Source organism: Protopterus annectens, chromosome 3.part1 (assembly GCF_019279795.1).
Source record: "Protopterus annectens isolate FY-2018-M chromosome 3.part1, PAN1.0, whole genome shotgun sequence".
In the NCBI taxonomy this organism is placed as follows: domain Eukaryota; kingdom Metazoa; phylum Chordata; order Ceratodontiformes; family Protopteridae; genus Protopterus; species Protopterus annectens.
The window spans coordinates 1,441,035,532-1,441,057,818 of record NC_056732.1 but is presented as its reverse complement, the minus strand read 5'-3'; the positions used below and the strand labels follow the sequence as shown (position 1 = coordinate 1,441,057,818).

Sequence of the window (22,287 nt, the reverse complement as noted above, 5' to 3'; positions counted from 1 at the left end):
AAGTTCTTAGCTCCTCTGAGAAATTGTCTCATAAGCTGGTGGGAAAAGATAGGAGGGTCTGTATTATAATGGGCAGAAATAGCAGAGGCATGTATCTTTATGGAAAAGAAAGAGAGACCCTTATGTAAGAGGTCTGACAGGTAAAGTAAAATCTGAGGAATGTTAGGAATAAGAGGATCAGAATCCTGAGCCTGCATCCAGGAACAAAATCTTTTCCATTTTCCTGCATAAGATTTTCTAGTGCTAGAACATCTGGCTTCTAAAATGACATCCATAACCTGCTTGGGTAGGAGAGAATAAATCAAAGATCCTGGATTAACCAGGCCACCAGGCTGAGAGTTTTGACATGGGAGTGTAGAATCTGACCCTGGTGTTGGGACAGAAGGTTCGGAATCTGTGGTAAAACCCAGGGTGGCTGTAGACAAAGGTTTTTCAGTGTTGGGTACCAAGACTGTCAAGGCTAATTTGGGGCCAGCAAGATTATCTTCTTGGGCTTGTCCTGCTTGATCTTTAGTAATACCTGTGGAAGAAGAGGAAGAGGCGGAAAGGCATATCCCGAGAGGTTTCTCCAACTGAATGATAGAGCATCCACTTTCCAAGCTAGATCGTGGAAAGTCCTGGTGCAAAAAATTTGTAGTTGATGATTGACGTGGGATGCAAAGAGGTCTATGTGAGGACATCCCCAGACTGCTGTAATCATCTCGAATATTTCGGAGTTCAACATCCATTTGTGTGGATCCGAAAGGTTTCTGCTCAGACTGTCTGCCAGGAAGTTTTGCTTTCCTGGTAGCAACTGTGCTTGAAGGTCCAGATTGCAAGCTAGAGCTGTGTTCCAAAGATCCATGGCAAGTCTGCAAAGGGGACAGGAATGAGATCCCCCTTGCTTATGTACCACATAACTGTGGTGTTGTCTGTCCGTATCAGTAGTTGTCCTGGTTGTAGAAGATTCCTGAAGGCCAATAGAGCTTTTCTGAATGGCTAACATTTCCTTTAAATTGATATGCAGGTGCTTCTGATCCTTTGTCCAAAGGCCCTGCAGACAGTTGCCCTGAAAATGGGCTCCCCATGCATAATCTGAGGCGTCCGTAGTTAGAATCTGAGTGGCAGGAGGCAGACAGAAGGGTTTTCCTTTGTTCAGAGTACATGCCTTGGACCACCAAAGGAATTCCTTTTGAAGACAAGGCAGGACGGAGATCAGTATGTCTAGACTGTGACAATGCTGAGACCATACACTTTTTAGGTACCACTGTATTTTCCTCATATGTAGTCTTGCATATGGTACAAGAAGGATGCAGGAGGCCATGTAACCCAGAGCCTGCAGGAATCTCCTTGCAGATAGCGGAGTTGTAGTTGCCAAGGTTTTGAAAGTTGAAGCCAGCTGTAACTGTTTTTCATATGTCAGAAATGCCATCTGGGTTGTTGTGTTTAGAGAAGCGCCCAGAAAAATTATCTGTTGTGAGGGTGTCAAATTTGACTTTTTTATGTTTACAATGAATCCCAGGAACTTGAGAAGATTCTGAGCAAACTGTAGATGCTGGAGTAAGACATTCTTGCTGTCTGCCTGAATAAGACAGTCGTCCAGATAAGGGTAAATCCTAGTGAAAATTCCCAGGTAACTGAGTGACTGCAAGTATATCTGCTAACTACCCCCGATGGGAATGTGGCCCATCTAATTACTAAAGGATTCACATCTAGAAATAAAGAGGTTATAGTGCCCTCTACTCTTCACTCATTAGACCCATCATAGAGTACAATGCCCCATTTGGGATGTACCTCACAAGACACTTCCAACAGCTGGAAAGACCGCAAAAGTACCTCACCAAGAGGATTACTGGCCTCAAACATATGTCCTATGCAGCCCGACTAAAAACTCCGCTGTACTCAGTAGCATATCGCTTACTCACAGGTGATCTCTGCCTGACTTACAAAGCCATGTCCAACTCAGAATTGATGGACATGCTCACCTAAAGAAATCCAAGTCACTCTGAGCCACGCTCTAGTAAGGTAAACCTCACGACAACAATAAATAGAACATGCTGGAGGGAGAGAGGGATGGAGGGATAGATTTCTGTCCCAATTGCATCAGACAGAGCCCCTCACTAACACTCTTCAAGAGAAACCTTGAGTTGATGGGTAACAGAAAATACATCCCTGGGATCACTTCATTGGCTCTGCATGACAGAGGATCAGTTAATTAATCAATGGGCGGCGATTTACTCTAACTAGGGTTATAAATGCCCTTGGGCAGATTAGCCTAGTACCTACCTGAACACACACACACACATATATATATATATATATATATATATATATATATATATATGTATACACACACACACACACACACACACACCTCTTGCTCTCTGTGTGTGTGTGTGTGTATATATATATTATATATATATATATATATATATATATATATATATATATATATTTACACATACACACACACACGCACGTGGATCTATGTTAGAGTATCAAAATTCCAAAACTTCAAAATTCATATGGCCGAGACCATATAATCAAAGTTTCAGAACTTCAAACATTAAAATAAAAAACATAAGAAAAAAATTCTACTTTTAACATTTTTGCAGGGAGGCAATCCCCCTGTATGCCCCATGTGGGTGGCTGCGTCTTCAACACCCCATGCTAATTAAATACAGCTCTAAGATTGCACTACATTGGGGAAAAGGGAAAATTTCCCATTCCATGCGGTACAGCGATCTCCATTCAAAACATTGAGTTTCAAAACTCCTGACCATATGACTTTCGAAGTTTTGAAGCTTTGATAATCTGACAGTGTCCCATATATACGTGTGTGTGTGTCTATATTTAAGCAGACCCAGAGCGAAGGAATCATGCCTGATCTTGATGAGCAGAAAAAAAGATCTGAGGTAATGTTGAGGGTAGGAGGGGACTACAGATAAGGGCAGGATCCTGAGTGATGGTTCTTAAAGTCTAGAGTAGCTGAGGTCAGATCTGAATAACATCGTTGAGGAATGGATGGAAGAGAAAATATCAGATCAATATTTAGGTTGGCTAAGTTATTAAAAAAGAAACTACATTCATCTTTCTCTAACTATATACAACTTGTCCAATGTTCTAAAAGCCAATTTCTCCAAACAATGAACTTTGAAGTTCAGGCAAGCTGTCAAATCCCATCTTCAAATTTAGCTTTTCTTACCACTCTGCTGACCATAAGCCATGTTGTTACCCAATCAAACAATTCATTCACTGTGAGCAAAATTGTTCAAAGGGTGCCATCTTCTAAGCAGCCATCAAAGTTTCACTGGTTTTGAACCTACTTCCATTACCCCAGAATGAAGTATGACATATACAGAAGCCTACATTGTTCATGCATACAGAGTCAAACACTGTTTCTGAGTAAATGCACACCTTGGTGGTCACACATGCCTCAGCCCACAGTACTGCCTGTGGCATTATCAGGGTCCCCATTGTGTCAACATTGCAGCTGGCCAGGCTGCTTCCTCTCTCTCAGAAAGAGAAAGCTAACATTAGGCACTCACTCCTGCCCTTAGCTGGTTCCTCAGGCATCTACGCTGCAGTCATCATTTGGGTACAGGCACAACTCTAATCCAGCTGCATACAGAATCACTTACACCAAGTCTCTCTATCTTAAACAACAATGATATACTGACACTGTCCAAATGCAGACACATTACCTCAAGCTTTTCTCAGCCTGTAATATCTCAAAAATTTTGTTTATTTGGTTCTTTACCCATCTGACTGTCAGAATCCCAAAATCCATTTTTCGGACTCCATCCACCTTCTAACAGCACTTAATCCCAAAGACCAGTCAGTCTTCCTGCCAAGTCCTTCCTGGTCATACCAGTTATTCACTAACACAAGCATGTCCATTTGGTCAGTCTGGTTTTAGCACTGGTTACTTGACTCTCTGTACTTGCTGTATATCACAACCAGCTCCTTCTACACAATATACTAACTTCACTAGCTCATCTTTACTATTACATTATCCAGGATGAATTGGCAGTTCTAGGCAGATATTACTCAAAGTCATGATTCCACTCAAATTCAATACAGACTCTTCAGCTGGCTCCTTGAGGTTCCATTTCAGTTCTTAGCACCAAAGATTACCATTTATAAGATGACAGAAAGCAGACACACCTCCATTACTCAGCATTTCAAATATCAAACTTAATATATCCTTAATATAGCTTTACATTTCTTTTTCTCACTTTATTTCTGAGTCCCACTTCTCTGACCATCTAAAAGTCTAAGTACCTCCTACTTCCCATTAGCCAAAGGTCTGGTTTATGCTCCCCCCACAAAGAACAGGAAACACCCTGGGGGACAGAACAACCCAGTGGTGGTGACACTAGAGAGGGGCTTCCAAGTTGTTCCATCTTTTCCCATATCCTTGTAACCAAGCTGCACTCACAATTCAGAAACAGGACCTAATATACTGGTGTTAAAGAGCATGCTTCCACACAGACAGCATTAACTTGACTGCAACACAGTGCCTGGTAGGGCCACTGCTCTCTCTTGACAACAGACTGCTGTTTATCTGACACCTTTTGGGGGACAGGCACAAAGTAGGGACTTCCCACAACCTTCATCCCCAAGGATGGAATGTCCACCTCAAGTGTTGAGACCCCTACCTTTAAGTTAGCACACCCAGCACCCAGATCTTCTAGTCAAAACTCAAACCCAGGTCACCAGGGACCTGCCATGGCTTCATCCCTTGAAGCAAAGAAGCAATCAGTTTTACATTTTGGGTGCAAAGTCACTCTCAACAAAGAGTGCACTGAAGAGCACATATAGCGCCTACCAATTTCCTGCAACAATATAGGAATAATGTGCAGCATTTCTGCCATCTCCCTTAGAATTCTCAAAATAACTTGCCTGCTTTTATCTATACTCTTACCTGTTCCATTTCCATCTACTCCCTGAAGGTAAGGAAAACTATCCAGTTCCCATGGAGAGGATGCAACAGTTAGAAAAACTGTCAAGTTATTGTATGAAGAATTTATGGGCAAATTCAATGCTCTTCTTGGAAAATGAATTTTTGGCTGAGCTCGAAAACCTATAAAGCAAGACAAAATACACATTTTCAGTCAAACTGCGTGTGTAGATCAACTGATATACAGACTTATCACAAAAAAAATAAATAAATGATACTTTCAGGGTTTTTTCCATCTCCACAAAGTTTAGAAGTCTTTTGGTGCTCTGCAAGCACAATTATTTTCCTATAACTAGAACAATACACAATGCATACCACTGAATCTGTGTGTTTCAACAAGAGATACTAACAAATGACGCTACACCTAGCACGTACATCGCCATACAAAAGAGATTATACATTTAACAGTTAAAACAAAATTATTTTATGTTGCAAGATTGGGAACATGCATTGCTGTCATTCTTGGGACAAATTAGGAATAGGAATTATTATTCTTGGTAAAAATAACACTTTTGTACTCACTACATCAGTTCATATAAGTACAAGACCTCCTGCAATGGATAAATGTGGAGGTTTCCTCATAATGATATTCCTTGCTTGGCACAAACCAAAATTTTCTCTAGCTTCTGCACTTGGGGACACACATGCCTATGGCAGGCACATGTCACACTGAACTATAATGGTCACTACATATTCCTCAGGTCACCCTCATACTTTGAGCAAACCCAAAGAAACAGAAAATAATGCAAGAATACAGAACTTCATTCTTGTCCAACATGGAGGCCTCCTCTCAGATCAACTAGTGATTACATAACCATTACACACAACTAAAGGCTTTCTGCAGTGGGTAGCTGCTAAGAAAAATCTTACACATTACCAAATTAACCTTCCTGAAAGCTCAAAGCTGAGGGACAGCAAAAACACACACATGGTTCAAAGGACAGCACTGAGACAAGGAGGTACTAAAGGAGACCACAGCCTAACAATTAAGCCTGGAGAACGCAGCACAAATTTCTGAAACTGAGATTTTCAAAGCAAGAAATGGAAGCAGCCTTGACCCACTTGGTGACACTTTTGACAGTATTTTCCAACAAGTGGTTAGTGGTCTGGGGACCAAGCACAATGATGTTACAAATCCAGTAGGAAAGCATTTGCTTAGTCATTTCAAGTTTTCCCCCCACATGGGGCAAAGCAGGCAATGAAATGGGGTGAAGCACCTTTATCAGGCAAGGGCTACTCCTAAGGGACACCCAATCTTTGAAATGGGCCAAAAAGTACAGTTGTGTACACTTACCATAAATGTAGATGTTCGAGTGTCTTCACTGTTGCAGTCATGACTGTAGGGTTCTCCCCTGCCGGCAGGCAGTCCTCGGTGCGCCAGAATCCCAAAGTCTGGGTCCGGCAGCAGCTGTTCAGCCATGCTCCCTGGCGTCAGAGTGCCAGGAGTATAAAGCTGACAGCCGACGCCATGTTCTCCAGTTTTTCTTGCCCCAGATGTCAGAAGTTCCAAAATGAGTAAGGTCCCATACCCTTTGCAAATACACCTCAGAAGAAGGGTGAAAAAAGGAACCACACAAAAGAAAATAAGAGGGACAGGTGGGAGGAAACCCAGACTGCAACAGTGAAGACACTTGAACATCTACATTTATGGTAAGTGTACACAACTGTACTATGTTCATCGTGTTTCACTGTTGCAGTCATGACTGTAGGGTAGAATCCCAAAGCAGAAAGAAAGGGAGGTGGTCAAAGTAGAGGGGGCTATAAGGCCCTGCAAGACTGCAGAAGCAAAGCCTGCCCTAGACTTAGAGTAGAGAGGTAGATTGTAGTGCTTGGAAAAAGTATGCACTGAACTCCAAGTTGCAGCTTCCAAAATGACTTTGGTAGGAACTCGCCTGAGGAAGGCAGCTGAAGTGGCAGCAGCTCTGGTAGAGTGAGTCCTTATACTCCCTGGGATTTGCTTTCCATGGTGTGAATAGCAAAATCTGAATCCATGAGCAATCCATTTAGAAATGGTCTGTTTTGAAATGGCTTTACCTTGGGAACTTGAAGCATAAGAAACAAACAATTGCTCTGATTTCCTGATGTTCTTGGTTCTGTCCAGGTAAAAACGTAGTTGTCTGTGTACATCCAAGGAATGTAAGATCCTTTCCCCTTTATTTTGAGGAGTGGGGAAAAAAGTTGGCAAGTGAATAGTTTGATTTAAAGCCATTTTGGAAACCACCTTAGGCATGAAAGTAGGATTAGTCCTTAAAGACACCCTGTCTTGATGAAAAATAATATAAAGTTCCACAGCCATAAGGGCTTGCAACTCTGAAACCCTCCTGGCAGAGGTCAGAGCTAACAGGATGGCTGTCTTCCAAGATAAAAACTTGATGTCAGATGAGGTAGCAGGCTCAAAAGGAGGTAAGGTGAGCTTTTCCAAAACATAGTTGAGATCCCAAGCAAGAATGGGAGGAGATCTAGGGGGCCTTAAGTTCTTAGCTCCTCTGAGAAATTGTCTCATAAGCTGGTGGGAAAAGATAGGAGGGTCTGTATTATAATGGGCAGAAATAGCAGAGGCATGTATCTTTATGGAAAAGAAAGAGAGACCCTTATGTAAGAGGTCTGACAGGTAAAGTAAAATCTGAGGAATGTTAGGAATAAGAGGATCAGAATCCTGAGCCTGCATCCAGGAACAAAATCTTTTCCATTTTCCTGCATAAGATTTTCTAGTGCTAGAACATCTGGCTTCTAAAATGACATCCATAACCTGCTTGGGTAGGAGAGAATAAATCAAAGATCCTGGATTAACCAGGCCACCAGGCTGAGAGTTTTGACATGGGAGTGTAGAATCTGACCCTGGTGTTGGGACAGAAGGTTCGGAATCTGTGGTAAAACCCAGGGTGGCTGTAGACAAAGGTTTTTCAGTGTTGGGTACCAAGACTGTCAAGGCTAATTTGGGGCCAGCAAGATTATCTTCTTGGGCTTGTCCTGCTTGATCTTTAGTAATACCTGTGGAAGAAGAGGAAGAGGCGGAAAGGCATATCCCGAGAGGTTTCTCCAACTGAATGATACAGCATCCACTTTCCAAGCTAGATCGTGGAAAGTCCTGGTGCAAAAAATTTGTAGTTGATGATTGACGTGGGATGCAAAGAGGTCTATGTGAGGACATCCCCAGACTGCTGTAATCATCTCGAATATTTCGGAGTTCAACATCCATTTGTGTGGATCCGAAAGGTTTCTGCTCAGACCTGTCTGCCAGGAAGTTTTGCTTTCCTGGTAGCAACTGTGCTTGAAGGTCCAGATTGCAAGCTAGAGCTGTGTTCCAAAGATCCATGGCTAGTCTGCAAAGGGGACAGGAATGAGATCCCCCTTGCTTATGTACCACATAACTGTGGTGTTGTCTGTCCGTATCAGTAGTTGTCCTGGTTGTAGAAGATTCCTGAAGGCCAATAGAGCTTTTCTGAATGGCTAACATTTCCTTTAAATTGATATGCAGGTGCTTCTGATCCTTTGTCCAAAGGCCCTGCAGACAGTTGCCCTGAAAATGGGCTCCCCATGCATAATCTGAGGCGTCCGTAGTTAGAATCTGAGTGGCAGGAGGCAGACAGAAGGGTTTTCCTTTGTTCAGAGTACATGCCTTGGACCACCAAAGGAATTCCTTTTGAAGACAAGGCAGGACGGAGATCAGTATGTCTAGACTGTGACAATGCTGAGACCATACACTTTTTAGGTACCACTGTATTTTCCTCATATGTAGTCTTGCATATGGTACAAGAAGGATGCAGGAGGCCATGTAACCCAGAGCCTGCAGGAATCTCCTTGCAGATAGCGGAGTTGTAGTTGCCAAGGTTTTGAAAGTTGAAGCCAGCTGTAACTGTTTTTCATATGTCAGAAATGCCATCTGGGTTGTTGTGTTTAGAGAAGCGCCCAGAAAAATTATCTGTTGTGAGGGTGTCAAATTTGACTTTTTTATGTTTACAATGAATCCCAGGAACTTGAGAAGATTCTGAGCAAACTGTAGATGCTGGAGTAAGACATTCTTGCTGTCTGCCTGAATAAGACAGTCGTCCAGATAAGGGTAAATTTGAATTCCCTTGAGTCTGCAATAAGCTACTACTGGAGCCAGGCACTTGGTGAAGACCCTGGGCGCAGTAGACAATACAAAGGGCAGCGCAGAGAATTGGTAGTGCCTCGATCCTGCCTTGAACCTGAGGTATTTTCTGCGTTCCTGTCTGATGGGAATGTGTAAATATGCTTCTTATAAATCCAAAGTTCCTGCAGCCCAAAGTACAGTTTTGTACCTACCATAAATGTAGATGTTCGAGGATCCACATTGCTGCAGTCCTAACCATTGGGTAGTCCGCTGTCCAGTCGGCCCGAATACCAAAGTATATGGCTGACGTCGGTCAAGGCGCATTAGACTGACGTCAGGACGTCAGGGTACTAATGCGCATGACCGACGTCATATCCTCAGTCTTTTCTTGCCCCAGATGTCAGAAGACCCTAAAAGACAAGGCCCAATCCAAAACACCAAAAGCCCTGCACCAAACTTATATACAATATATATATACACATGTACAATAATATAACAACTCACCACCACCCCTAAACACAGAGGGAAGGAGGAGGGTATTGGACTGCAGCAATGTGGATCCTCGAACATCTACATTTATGGTAGGTACAAAACTGTACTATGTTCTTCATTCCACATTGCTGCAGTCCTAACCATTGGGTAGAATCCCAAAGCAGAGGTAGGGAGGCTGGCAAATCATAAGGAAGCAGGAGCTGTCAACATGCCTTGCAAAATAGCTGTGGCAAAACCAGCCCTAGATTTAGAGTAGAGAGGAAGGTGGTAATGCTTAGAGAAAGTATGCACTGAACTCCAAGTAGCTGCCTCCAAAATATCCTTAGTTGCCACCCCTTAGAAATGCTGTTGAAGTGGCAGTAGCCCTAGTGGAATGAGGCCTAATCCCAGCTGGAATCTCCTTGCCATGATGGGAATAACAAAATGAAATGCAAAACCCAATCCACTTAGAAATAGTTTGCTTAGACACAGGCTTGCCCTGAGAACTCAAAGCAAAAGAAACAAACAACTGCTGAGACTGCCTGAAATCCTTAGTCCTGCTTAAATAATAACGCAACTGCCTATGTACATCTAAAGTGTGCAAAATCTTTTCCCCTTTATTTTGGGGATCTGCATAGAAAGTAGGCAAATGAATAGTTTGGTTTAAAGCCACACTAGAAACCACCTTAGGCATAAAGGAAGGATTAGTACGTAATGATACCCTATCCTTATGGAAAATCAGAAAGGGCTCTACTGCCATAAGGGCCTGCAACTCAGAAACCCTTCTTGCAGAAGTAATAGCCAACAAAAAGCAGTCTTCCATGACAAATATTTCAAATCAGCAGTACCTGAGGCTCAAAAGGTTGTAGAGTAAGTTTTCCAACACAAAATTGAGATCCCAAGCAGGAGTAGGAGCTCTACGTGGGGTCTTATATTCTTTGCCCCTCTGAGAAACTGCTTGAACAAAGGATGCGAAAACAATGGTGGGTCACAATCATAGTGAGCTGAAATTGCTGCAGCATGAATCTTAATGGAAGAGAAGGACAAACCTTTGTCCAATAACTCAGTAAGATATTGAAGAGCCACACTCAAATTAGGCTCAGAAATCTCCAAATTCCTTGCTGCACTCCAAAATAAAAATCTCTTCCATTTTCTGCATACACTTTCCTTGTACTAGGTCTTCTGGCTTCCATAATCACATTTAAAACTTGTTGAGGAAGTTGAGACCGGCTGTCTCTCAAAACAGAATATGCCATGCTGTTAGATGAAGAGAGCGAAGCTTGACATTGAGCAGGTGGCCGTCTCTCTGAGACAACAGGTGTGGAATCAAGGGTAAAGGCCATGGAGGCTTCTTTACTAGACTCCTCAGTAATGGGTACCAGTGCTGCGAGGCCAATCTGGAGCTATTAAAATCATCCTTGGCTTGTCTTGTCTGACCTTTAGAAGCACCTTTGGAAGAAGAGGCAGAGGTGGAAACGCATACACATGAAGATTTTTCCAACTGAAAGAAAGAGCATCCACTTTCCAAGCTGTGTGATGTAACCTCTTTGTGCAAAACTTTGGCAGCTGGTGGTTTAGTGGAGAAGCGAACAGATCTATGTCTGGAGTTCCCCAGGACACTGTCAACCTTTGAAATACATGAAGATCCAGTTTCCACTGTGGGGATCCATGATTTGTCTGCTTAACACATCTGCTAAGGAGTTCTGTGCTCCGGCAGAAACCTTGCCTGAAGAGTTAGTTGCAAGCTGGCGCAGTCTCCCATAAAATCATTGCTTGCCTGCACAATGGGTAAGAATGTGTTCCCCTTGTTTGCTGATGTACCACATGACAGTTGTGTTGTCTGTTAGAATCAACACCTGCCCTGGAAGAAGTAACTCCTTGAAAGCCATTAATGCAAATTGGACTGCTAACATCTCCTTCATGTTGATATGTAGATGCTGTAGTCTGGCAGGCCACTTGTCTTGTATCCACTTTCCATTTAGATGAGCTCCCCAAGCAATGTCTGAGGCATCTGTCGTTAGAATCTGACTCGCCTCTGGCCGGGGCCACAGAGAGTCCCTTGTTTAGGTGACATTCCTGAGCCCACCACAAAAATTCCTTTTGAATGCAAGGTATTATTTGAATGACAGTGTCCAAATCTTGGCAGTGCTGTGTCCATACATTTTGAGATACCATTGTAGCTTCCTCATATGCAGTTTGGCATTGGGAAGCACCAGAATACAAGATGCCATGAACCCTAAGGCTTGAAGGACTGTCCTTGCAGTCAGCCCGGACTGAAGAGATAGCTGATGGAAGTAACTGGAAAGATTCTTTTGTTTGTCCGGGGTTAAAAGGCCATCTGGGCTGCTGTATTCAGTCTCACACCCAGAAAGCACATGTCTTGAGAGGGTACTAGACTGGACTTTATTTCGTTCACAGAATACCCTAGGCATCTTAGCACTGCTATGACATATTCCAGATGCTGTAGAAGGTCTTCCTTTTCTTGAGCCAGAATCAGGCAGTCGTCCAAGTAAGGATAGATTTGAATTCCTTTAGCCTGAAGTAAGCTATCACTGGAGCCAGAACCTTTGTGAATACTCTGGGCAGTAGATAAGCCAAAGGGCAATGCAGAGAACTGATAATGAGAATTTCCAGCTCGAAAACGCAGATACTTCCTGCAACACAGTCTTATAGGCACATGAAGGTAAGCTTCCTTGAGATCTAAAGTTACCATCCAATGATCTTTGCCCAGCAGAGGTAAAAGCTGTTGTAACGTCAACATCTTGAACTTGGGAATGTCCAGATAAGTGTTGAGGATAGATAAATCCAAAATTGGTCTCCACGTGTTCCCCTTCTTTGGTACTAGGAACAGGCGAGAATAAAATCCTAGGCCTTTCTGGTATAGGGACTGGCTGAATGGCCCCTATTTGGAGTAACAGAGAAATTTGCTTGTGAGCCTCTTCCCTTTGTGGAGGAGGAACGTCTGGCATGCCTTTGAAAGGGGCAATGTGTGGAAATAAAACCTGTAACCGTGGTGAATGATATCCAACACCCATCTGTCTTGAGTGATTAAATCCCAATTTTCTTTGAAAAGAGACAGTCTTCCTCCCAAAGGAGCTACCAGACGAGAATCTACTGGCAGCTGAAAGGCAGGTCATTGGGTCTGTTTACGAAAGGACTGACCCCTGCCCTCACCAGAAGTCTGAGCAGGTGAACCCCTGTTCTAGGCCTAAAAGAACCTTGAGCTCTGCCCCTACCACGTCTAGACCTACCCCTAGACTGGGAATCAAAAGCAGGATATGTCCATCCCTTAGTAGGCCAATTTCTACTAAACTTTGGTGGCTGCACCTGCAAAAATCTTTAACAGTTTGCATAGACTTAGCTTTGTCCTCCATTTTCTTTAAAACTGCTTCCACAGGCGAACCAAATAACACATCAGACTGTAAAGGAGCATCCAAAATCCTAGTCTTAACATGCTCTGCTAAATTCTGATCCCTCAACCAGGCATGCCTGCGAAGAACAGAACTAGTGGCAGCCACCCTCGAGGAGGCCTGCACAGCATCAAAACCACATTGCAAAGAATGCTTACCCACTTGTTCAGACACATGAACTAAATCCAGCAACTCTTTACACTCTATACCTTCCGCCAAAGCATCCACCTTAGATTTCAATTGTGAAAGGAGATAATTTTGATATTTTAGCATGTGAAACTGACAATTCAACCCTCTCATGGCTAGAGTGGAAGAAGTATACACTTTCTTTCCCCACCTATCCAAAGCCCTTGCCTCTTTATCAGTGGGAACAGGATTTTTAACCACAGAGGCCTTAACACCTTTAGGCCCCTGAGAAACAGTTTCTGGGTCCGCCCTAGGACTCTTAAACAAATACTTATGAGCTTCGGGCACCCTATAGTACCTATCAGGTTTAACAGGGGCAGGAGGCAAAGAGTCAGGGTTCAGGGAAGCCTCTGCAAAAACATCTTCCACCACATTCAACACAGGAGGTATAGCTAAGGGCCTATGTTGGGGTAAAAATAAGAATTCCCTAAGCCTTTTCCTGGAATCAGAGTAATCTTGGCCTTCCCATTTAAAGGAAAACAATGGGATAATAAATTAAATTGCTCTATCTGCTGTTTCCTTAAGTCCCCCTTATGTGCTACTAGCAAAAAAAAAAATAACTGAAGCTTAAAAATAAACTCATCTAAACAGTTTTAAACCTGAGCTTCCTAAATCTCCGTACTGTTTCAGCTTCCGTTTTTAAACCTAAAAGAAAAATGTCTACCTGGCTCTCAAATAATGATGTCACATCTGCCACTGCTCTTCAAGTCGATCCCTGGAGGTTTCCACCCCCAAAGTGACGTAAACTCTGCCTTATTTCCATGCTGCATTGAACCTCCTGTGATCCTCCCACATTGTGATGTCATTGCAGCCTTGGCCAGCCCACTATTACCCTAATAAAACTGAGTAGCTGCTGTGGGGAACTTCTTTTCTAGCGTGGTGATTGCTATCGGCTCCATTTTGTGTGAAGGACTTGCTGGAAGCTGGGATTGTCTGTCTTTTCTCGAGCATTGGAACACTTCAGTTAGTAAGGTAAGTTATAAATGTAATTTTACATGTTCATGTGTCCCTAGCAATGATATTTGTCGTTATAGTATGCTTACAAGTGTGGTGTGGTACGCTTTGTTTAATTTGTAGTATTGCCGAGTAGTTTATTATTTCTGTACTTTTGATTTAATTATTAGTGTGCTCGGGTTGTTTTTTTGTGGAATTCGCATCCTTATTCTCAATTCGGAAGCTAGGGGCATGCTAAAAGTAATATTTTATTTGTATTTGTTGTTTGTGTTTGTATGCTGAAACCCACGTGCGCTTGAATGGTAGAGTATTTGTTGGTTCCTTTGGCTTGCTGTATAGCTATCCTAAAGTGGAATCTTAAGCGTTTTTAATTATATTTTATTGTGGTGTGTTTGTTTTTCGGCAGCCGTTGTCTTTGTTGTACAGTTGGGGTGTTTAACTATATAATATAGTTGAAATGTCGTAGTGTTTGCTAGCTGCGTTTGACTGCTCTTTGCTTCCATGCGCCACGTTTATAAAAAGGTGTGCAAAGGACCTATGCTTCTGCAATAGTTTGTTTTGGTCTCGAACGTTTGCAATGTCAAGTTACTAGTAATATTTTAAAAATGTCCCTGACTTTTTTTTCGTTTTTCCGTAGAGCTGAGTGGTATGGAAAATGCCTGCAATTACCAGCCAAATCTCCGTAGTTGTTGTAAAGTACGTAATTTCAAATTCAAATAAATGTTCTAGGTAAATCAGTTTGTTTGGAATAAGATTCATTTCTACAAGTGGCATTGCGGTCTTTGGAACATTTATTTGAATTTGAAATTACGTATTTTACAACAACTACGGAGATTATTTGGCTGGTAATTGCAGGCATTTTCCACTTACTAGTTTGGCTCCTTACTTCTCGTATTTAAATTTGTTGGCATAAAAAGAAGCAGGAATATGTCGCTACTACAGCAACTTGTAACTTAGGCTGACGAGCCCTAGTCACGTGATGGTGTACGGGCCATCTTTTAGCTCCGTACATAATTTTTCACGGTGTGATCATGAATAAAAATATTTCCCGCACCCTTTGAGTGTTGGTCTTTATGGCGAAGTAAAAATGGATCCTTTTCAGGAAGAAGTGGCTGTATTTTCTGCAACGCATTGGCGGATGAAGCAACTTGTTGGCCTTTATAGTGATAAGGTAACCACAGTACTGTGTGTGTGCGTGTGTGAGTGCAAGCAAGGGGGCTAGTGTGTGTGTGTGTGTGTGTGAGTGCAAGCAAGGGGGCTAGTGTGTGTGTGTGTGTGAGTGCAAGCAAGGGGGCTAGTGTGTGTGTGTGTGTGTGAGTGCAAGTAAGGGGGCTAGTGTGTGTGTGTGAGTGCAAGTAAGGGGGCTAGTGTGTGTGTGTGAGTGCAAGTAAGGGGGCTAGTGTGTGTGTGAGTGCAAGCAAGGGGCTAGTGTGTGTGTGTGAGTGCAAGGAAGGGGGCTAGTGTGTGTGTGTGTGTGTGTGAGAGTGCAAGCAAGGGTGTGTGTGTGTGTGAGTGCAAGCAAGGCGGCTAGTGTGTGTGTGTGTGAGTGCAAGCAAGGGGGCTAGTATGTGTGTGTGAGTGCAAGCAAGGGGGCTAGTGTGTGTGTGTGTGTGTGTGTGTGTGTGTGTGAGTGCAAGCAAGGGGGCTAGTGTGTGTGTGTGTGTGTGTGTGTGTGAGTGCAAGCAAGGGGCTAGTGTGTGTGTGTGTGTGAGTGCAAGCAAGGGTGCTAGTGTGTGTGTGTGTGTGTGTGTGTGTGTGTGAGTGCAAGCAAGGGGGCTAGTGTGTGTGTGTGTGTGAGTGCAAGCAAGGGGGCTAGTGTGTGTGTGTGTGAGTGCAAGCAAGGGGGCTAGTGTGTGTGTGTGTGTGTGTGTGTGTGTGTGAGTGCAAGCAAGGGGGCTAGTGTGTGTGTGTGTGTGTGTGTGTGAGTGCAAGCAAGGGGGCTAGTGTGTGTGTGTGTGTGTGTGTGTGTGTGTGTGAGTGCAAGCAAGGGGGCTAGTGTGTGTGTGTGTGTGTGTGTGTGAGTGCAAGCAAGGGGGCTAGTGTGTGTGTGTGTGAGTGCAAGCAAGGGGGCTAGTGTGTGTGTGTTTATGCAAGCAAGGGGCGAGTGTGTGTGTGTGTGTGTGTGTGTGCAAGCAAGGGGGCTAGTGTGTGTGTGTGTGTGTGAGTGCAAGCAAGGGGGCTAGTGTGTGTGTGTGTGTGAGTGCAAGCAAGGGGGCTAGTGTGTGTGTGTGTGAGTGCAAGCAAGGGGGCTAGTGTGTGTGTGTGTGAGTGCAAGCAAGGGGGCTAGTGTGTGTGTGTGTGACTGCAAGCAAGGGGGCTAGTCTGTGTGTGTGTGACTGCAAGCAAGGGGGGGCTAGTGTGTGTGTGTTGAAATGTGGGTTAGAGAACAAGTCGCTGACGTTATATTCAAGTTCTCCGCCAGTCTTTCTCGATTGCATGGATAACAGCATGGCTAATGTCTATACATTCCTGTACGTAACTATATAAAATTTTGTTTTACATCAAAATGGCACGAAGGAGAGCTGCTATGCTGGTTGATTTCAAGTTTATTTTTTACCATCGAAACAATTTTATTGGAACACCAAGTTCATTATGGTGCAAAGAGCATTTACTTTATAATATTTCAGCTTCAAGTTGTATTAAAAGTACTGTGGTTTCCTACTGTTTCTGTATTTGGCAGGAATGTCTGTGCTTTTGGAAGGGCAACTTTTGATTACCTGTACTAATGGAAATTTCACATGATGTTGTCTTGGGGGGGGGGCACAACAGATGGTGTTGTCAGCTCACAGCAACGTGTTCACTTGTTCGATTCTTGGCTGAGGTGCTTTCTGTATGGAGTCTGTGTCCTGCCTGTGGTAGTGTGGCTTTCCTCCAGGTGTTCAGGTTTCCTTCCACATTAAAAGCTATGCAGCAGTAGGTGGATTGGATGGTCCCAATTTGCCAGTTGTAGTGTGTGTGTGTGTGTGTGTGTGTGTGTGTGTGTGTGTGTGTGTGTGTGTTTCATGGAAGAACCACTGCAGCAGCGTTAGCCACCTGCCTTTGTAGACCTTTACTCTAGATTTTCACTGTTGCCTGCCTCACCCCATGTGCACAAATTGGAAAAATGGGAGATGGCTAGTGTGTGTGTGTCTGTGTGAGTGCAACCAAGGGGACTAGTGTGTGTGTGACTGCAAGCAAGGGGGCTAGTGTGTGTGTGTGAGAGACTGCAAGCCAGGGGGGCTACTGTGAGTGACTGCAACCAAGGTGGCTAGTGTGTGTGTGTGAGTGACTGCAACCAAGGGGGCTAGTGTGTGTGTGTGACTGCAAGCAAGGGGGGGCTAGTGTGTGTGTTGAAATGTGGGTTAGAGAACAAGTCGCTGACGTTATATTCAAGTTCTGCCAGTCTTTCTCGATTGCATGGATAACAGCAGTGCTGATGTCTATACATTCCTGTACGTAGCTATTTAAAATTTTGTTTTACATCAAAATGGCACGAAGGAGAGCTGCCATGCTGGTTGATTTCAAGTTTTTTTTTACCATCCAAACACAATTTTATTGGAACACCAAGTTCATTGTGGTGCAAAGAGCATTTACTTTATAATATTTCAGCTTCAATTTGAAGTAAAAGTACTGTGGTTTCCTACTGTTTGTCTGTATTTGGCAAGAATGTCTGTGCTTTTGGAAGGGCTACTTTTGAAAACCTGTACTAATGGAAATTTAACATGATGTTGTCTTGGGGGGGGGGCACGGTGGCACAACAGATGGAGTTGTCAGCTCACAGCAATGTGTTCACTTGTTCGATTCTTGGCTGAGGTGCTTTCTGTATGGAGTCTGTGTCCTGCCTTTGGTAGTGTGGCTTTCATCCAGGTGTTCAGGTTTCCTTCCACATTAAAAGCTATGCAGCAGTAGGTGCATTGGATGGTCACAATTGGCCATAGTTGTGTGTGTGTGTTTTTCATGGAAGAACCACTGCAGCAGCGTTAGCCACCTGCCTTTGTAGACCTTTGCTATAGATTGTCACTGTTGCCTGCCTCACCCATGTGCACAAATTGGAAAAATGGGAGATGGCTTGTGTGTGTGTGAGTGCAAGCAAGGGGCTAGTGTGTGTGTGTGTGTGTGTGTGTGCAAGCAAGTGGGCTAGTGTGTGTGTGTGTGTGCAAGCAAGGGGCAAGTGTGTGTGTGTGTGCAAGCAAGGGGCTAGTGTGTGTGTGTGAATGCAAGCAAGGGGCTAGTGTGTGTGTATGTGAATGCAAGCAAGAGGCTAGTGTGTGTCTCTGAATGCAAGCAAGAGGCTAGTGTGTGTGTGAGTGCAAGGGGCTAGTGTGTGTGTGTGAGTGCAAGCAAGGGGCTAGTGTGTGTGTGTGAGTGCAAGCAAGGGGCTAGTGTGTGTGTGAGTGCAAGCAAGGAGGCTAGTGTGTGTGTGTGTGAGTGCAAGCAAGGGGGCTAGTGTGTGTGTGTGTGACTGCAAGCCAGGGGGCTAGTGTGTGTGTGTGAGTGCAAGCAAGGGGCTAGTGTGTGTGTGTAAATGCAAGCAACGGGCTAGTGTGTGTGTGTGTGTGGGGCTAGTGTGTGAATGCAAGCAAGAGGCTAGTGTGTGTGTGTGTGTGAATGCAAGCAAGGGGCTAGTGTGTGTGTGTGAATGCAAGCAAGAGGCTAGTGTGTGTGTGTGTGTGAATGCAAGCAAGAGGCTAGTGTGTGTGTGTGTGAATGCAAGCAAGGGGCTAGTGTGTGTGTGTGTGTGTGTGTGTGTGTGTGCAAGCAAGGGGCAAGTGTGTGTGTGTGTGCAAGCAAGGGGCTAGTGTGTGTGTGTGAATGCAAGCAAGGGGCTAGTGTGTGTGTGTGTGTGTGTGTGTGTGTGTGTGTGTGTGTGTGTGTGTGTGTGTGAATGCAAGCAAGGGGCAAGTGTGTGTGTGTGAGTGCAAGAGGCTAGTGTGTGTGTGTGAATGCAAGCAAGGGGCTAGTGTGTGTGTGTGTGAATGCAAGCAAGAGGCTAGTGTGTGTCTGTGAATGCAAGCAAGGGGCAAGTGTGTGTGTGTGTGCAAGCAAGGGGCAAGTGTGTGTGTGTGTGTGAGTGCAAGGGGCTAGTGTGTGTGTGTGTGAGTGCAAGCAAGGGGCTAGTGTGTGTGTGTGTGTGTGAATGCAAGCAAGGGGCTAGTGTTTGTGAATGCAAGCAAGGGGCTAGTGTGTGTGTGTGAATGCAAGCAAGCGGCTAGTGTGTTTGTGTGAGTGCAAGCAAGGGGCTAGTGTGTGTGTGTGTGTGTGTGTGTGAGTGCAAGCAAGGGGCTAGTGTGTGTGTGTGTGTGAGTGCAAGCAAGGGGCTAGTGTGTGTGTGTGTGTGAGTGCAAGCAAGGGGCTAGTGTGTGTGTGTGAGTGCAAGTAAGGGGCAAGTGTGTGTGTATGTCTGTGTTTGAATGCAATCAAGGGGCTAGTGTGTGTGTGTGTGAGTGCAAGCAAGGGGCTAGTGTGTGTGTGTGTGTGTGTGTGAGTGCAAGCAAGGGGCTAGTGTGTGTGTGTGTGTGTGTGTGTGTGAGTGCAAGCAAGGGGCTAGTGTGTGTGTGTGTGTGTGTGTGTGTGAGTGCAAGCAAGGGGCTAGTGTGTGTGTGTGTGTGTGCAAGCAAGTGTGTGTGTGTGTGTGTGTGTGTGTGAGTGCAAGCAAGGGGCTAGTGTGTGTGTGTGTGAGTGCAAGGGGCAAGTGTGTGTGTGTGTGTGTGATTGCAAGCAAGGGGCTAGTGTGTGTGTGTGTGTGTGTGTGTGTGTGTGTGTGTGTGTGTGTGTGTGTGAATGCAAGCAAGGGGCTAGTGTGTGTGTGTGTGTGAATGCAAGCAAGGGGCAAGTGTGTGTGTGTGTGTGTGTGTGTGTGTGTGTGTGTGTGCAAGCAAGGGGCAAGTGTGTGTGTGTGTGTGTGTGTGTGCAAGCAAGGGGGCTAGTGTGTGTGTGTGTGAGTGCAAGCAAGGGGGCTAGTGTGTGTGTGTGTGAGTGCAAGCAAGGGGGCTAGTGTGTGTGTGTGTGAGTGCAAGCAAGGGGCTAGTCTGTGTGTGTGTGAGTGCAAGCAAGGGGCTAGTGTGTGTGTGTGAGTGACTGCAAGCAAGGGGCTAGTGTGTGTGTGTGACTGCAAGCAAGGGGGGGCTAGTGTGTGTGTGCTGAAATGTGGGTTAGAGAACAAGTCGCTGACGTTATATTCAAGTTCTCCGCCAGTCTTTCTCGATTGCATGGATAACAGCATGGCTAATGTCTATACATTCCTGTACGTAGCTATATAAAATTTTGTTTTACATCAAAATGGCACAGAGAGCTGCTATGCTGGTTGATTTCAAGTTTATTTTTTACCATCGAAACACAATTTTATTGGAACACCAAGTTCATTATGGTGCAAAGAGCATTTACTTTATAATATTTCAGCTTCAAGTTGTATTAAAAGTACTGTGGTTTCCTACTGTTTCTGTATTTGGCAGGAATGTCTGTGCTTTTGGAAGGGCAACTTTTGATTACCTGTACTAATGGAAATTTCACATGATGTTGTCTTGGTGGGGGGGGGGCACAACAGATGGTGTTGTCAGCTCACAGCAACGTGTTCACTTGTTCGATTCTTGGCTGAGGTGCTTTCTGTATGGAGTCTGTGTCCTGCCTGTGGTAGTGTGGCTTTCCTCCAGGTGTTCAGGTTTCTTTCCACATTAAAAGCTATGCAGCAGTAGGTGGATTGGATGGTCCCAATTGGCCATAGTTGTGTGTGTGTGTGTTTTTCATGGAAGAACCACTGCAGCAGCGTTAGCCACCTGCCTTTGTAGACCTTTACTCTAGATTTTCACTGTTGCCTGCCTCATCCTATGTGCACAAATTGGAAAAATGGGAGATGGCTAGTGTGTGTGTGTCTGTGAGTGCAACCAAGGGGACTAGTGTGTGTGTGACTGCAAGCAAGGGGGCTAGTGTGTGTGTGTGTGTGTGTGTGTGAGAGACTGCAAGCCAGGGGGGCTACTGTGAGTGACTGCAACCAAGGTGGCTAGTGTGTGTGTGTGAGTGACTGCAACCAAGGGGGCTAGTGTGTGTGTGTGACTGCAAGCAAGGGGGGGGCTAGTGTGTGTGTTGAAATGTGGGTTAGAGAACAAGTCGCTGACATTATATTCAAGTTCTCCGCCAGTCTTTCTCGATTGCATGGATAACAGCAGTGCTGATGTCTATACATTCCTGTGCGTAGCTATTTAAAATTTTGTTTCACATCAAAATGGCACGAAGGGCAGCTGCTATGCTGGTTGATTTCAAGTTTTTTTTTACCATCCAAACACAATTTTATTGGAACACCAAGTTCATTGTGGTGCAAAGAGCATTTACTTTATAATATTTCAGCTTCAATTTGAAGTAAAAGTACTGTGGTTTCCTACTGTTTGTCTGTATTTGGCAAGAATGTCTGTGCTTTTGGAAGGGCTACTTTTGAAAACCTGTACTAATGGAAATTTAACATGATGTTGTCTTGGGGGGGGGGGCACGGTGGCACAACAGATGGAGTTGTCAGCTCACAGCAATGTGTTCACTTGTTCGATTCTTGGCTGAGGTGCTTTCTGTATGGAGTCTGTGTCCTGCCTTTGGTAGTGTGGCTTTCATCCAGGTGTTCAGGTTTCCTTCCACATTAAAAGCTATGCAGCAGTAGGTGCATTGGATGGTCACAATTGGCCATAGTTGTGTGTGTGTGTTTTTCATGGAAGAACCACTGCAGCAGCGTTAGCCACCTGCCTTTGTAGACCTTTGCTATAGATTGTCACTGTTGCCTGCCTCACCCATGTGCACAAATTGGAAAAATGGGAGATGGCTTGTGTGTGTGTGTGTGTGTGTGTGTGTGCAAGCAAGGGGGCTAGTGTGTGTGTGTGTGTGTGTGCAAGCAAGGGGGCTAGTGTGTGTGTGTGTGTGCAAGCAAGGGGGCTAGTGTGTGTGTGTGAGTGCAAGCAAGGGGGCTAGTGTGTGTGTGTGTGAGTGCAAGCAAGGGGGCTAGTGTGTGTGTGTGAGTGCAAGCAAGGGGGCTAGTGTGTGTGTGTGTGAGTGCAAGCAAGGGGGCTAGTGTGTGTGTGTGTGAGTGCAAGCAAGGGGGCTAGTGTGTGTGTGTGTGTGTGAGTGCAAGCAAGGGGGCTAGTGTGTGTGTGTGTGTGTGTGTGTGTGTGTGTGAGTGCAAGCAAGGGGGCTAGTGTGTGTGTGTGTGTGAATGCAAGCAAGGGGCTAGTGTGTGTGTGTGTGTGTGTGTGTGTGTGTGTGTGAGTGCAAGCAAGGGGGCTAGTGTGTGTGTG

General features: G+C 44.6%; 1 protein-coding gene across 1 annotated transcript in view; it reads right to left on the bottom strand.

Annotated features, from left to right (window-relative positions):
• Nucleotides 1-22,287, bottom strand: part of FAM171A1 (family with sequence similarity 171 member A1) — a 1,600,715-nt gene that overhangs the window by 580,478 nt on the left and 997,950 nt on the right. Inside the window, exon 4 of the mRNA XM_044067505.1 lies at nt 4,907-5,065. Coding sequence (XP_043923440.1) covers nt 4,907-5,065 — 159 coding nt within the window. The remainder of the gene's footprint in view (nt 1-4,906; nt 5,066-22,287) is intronic.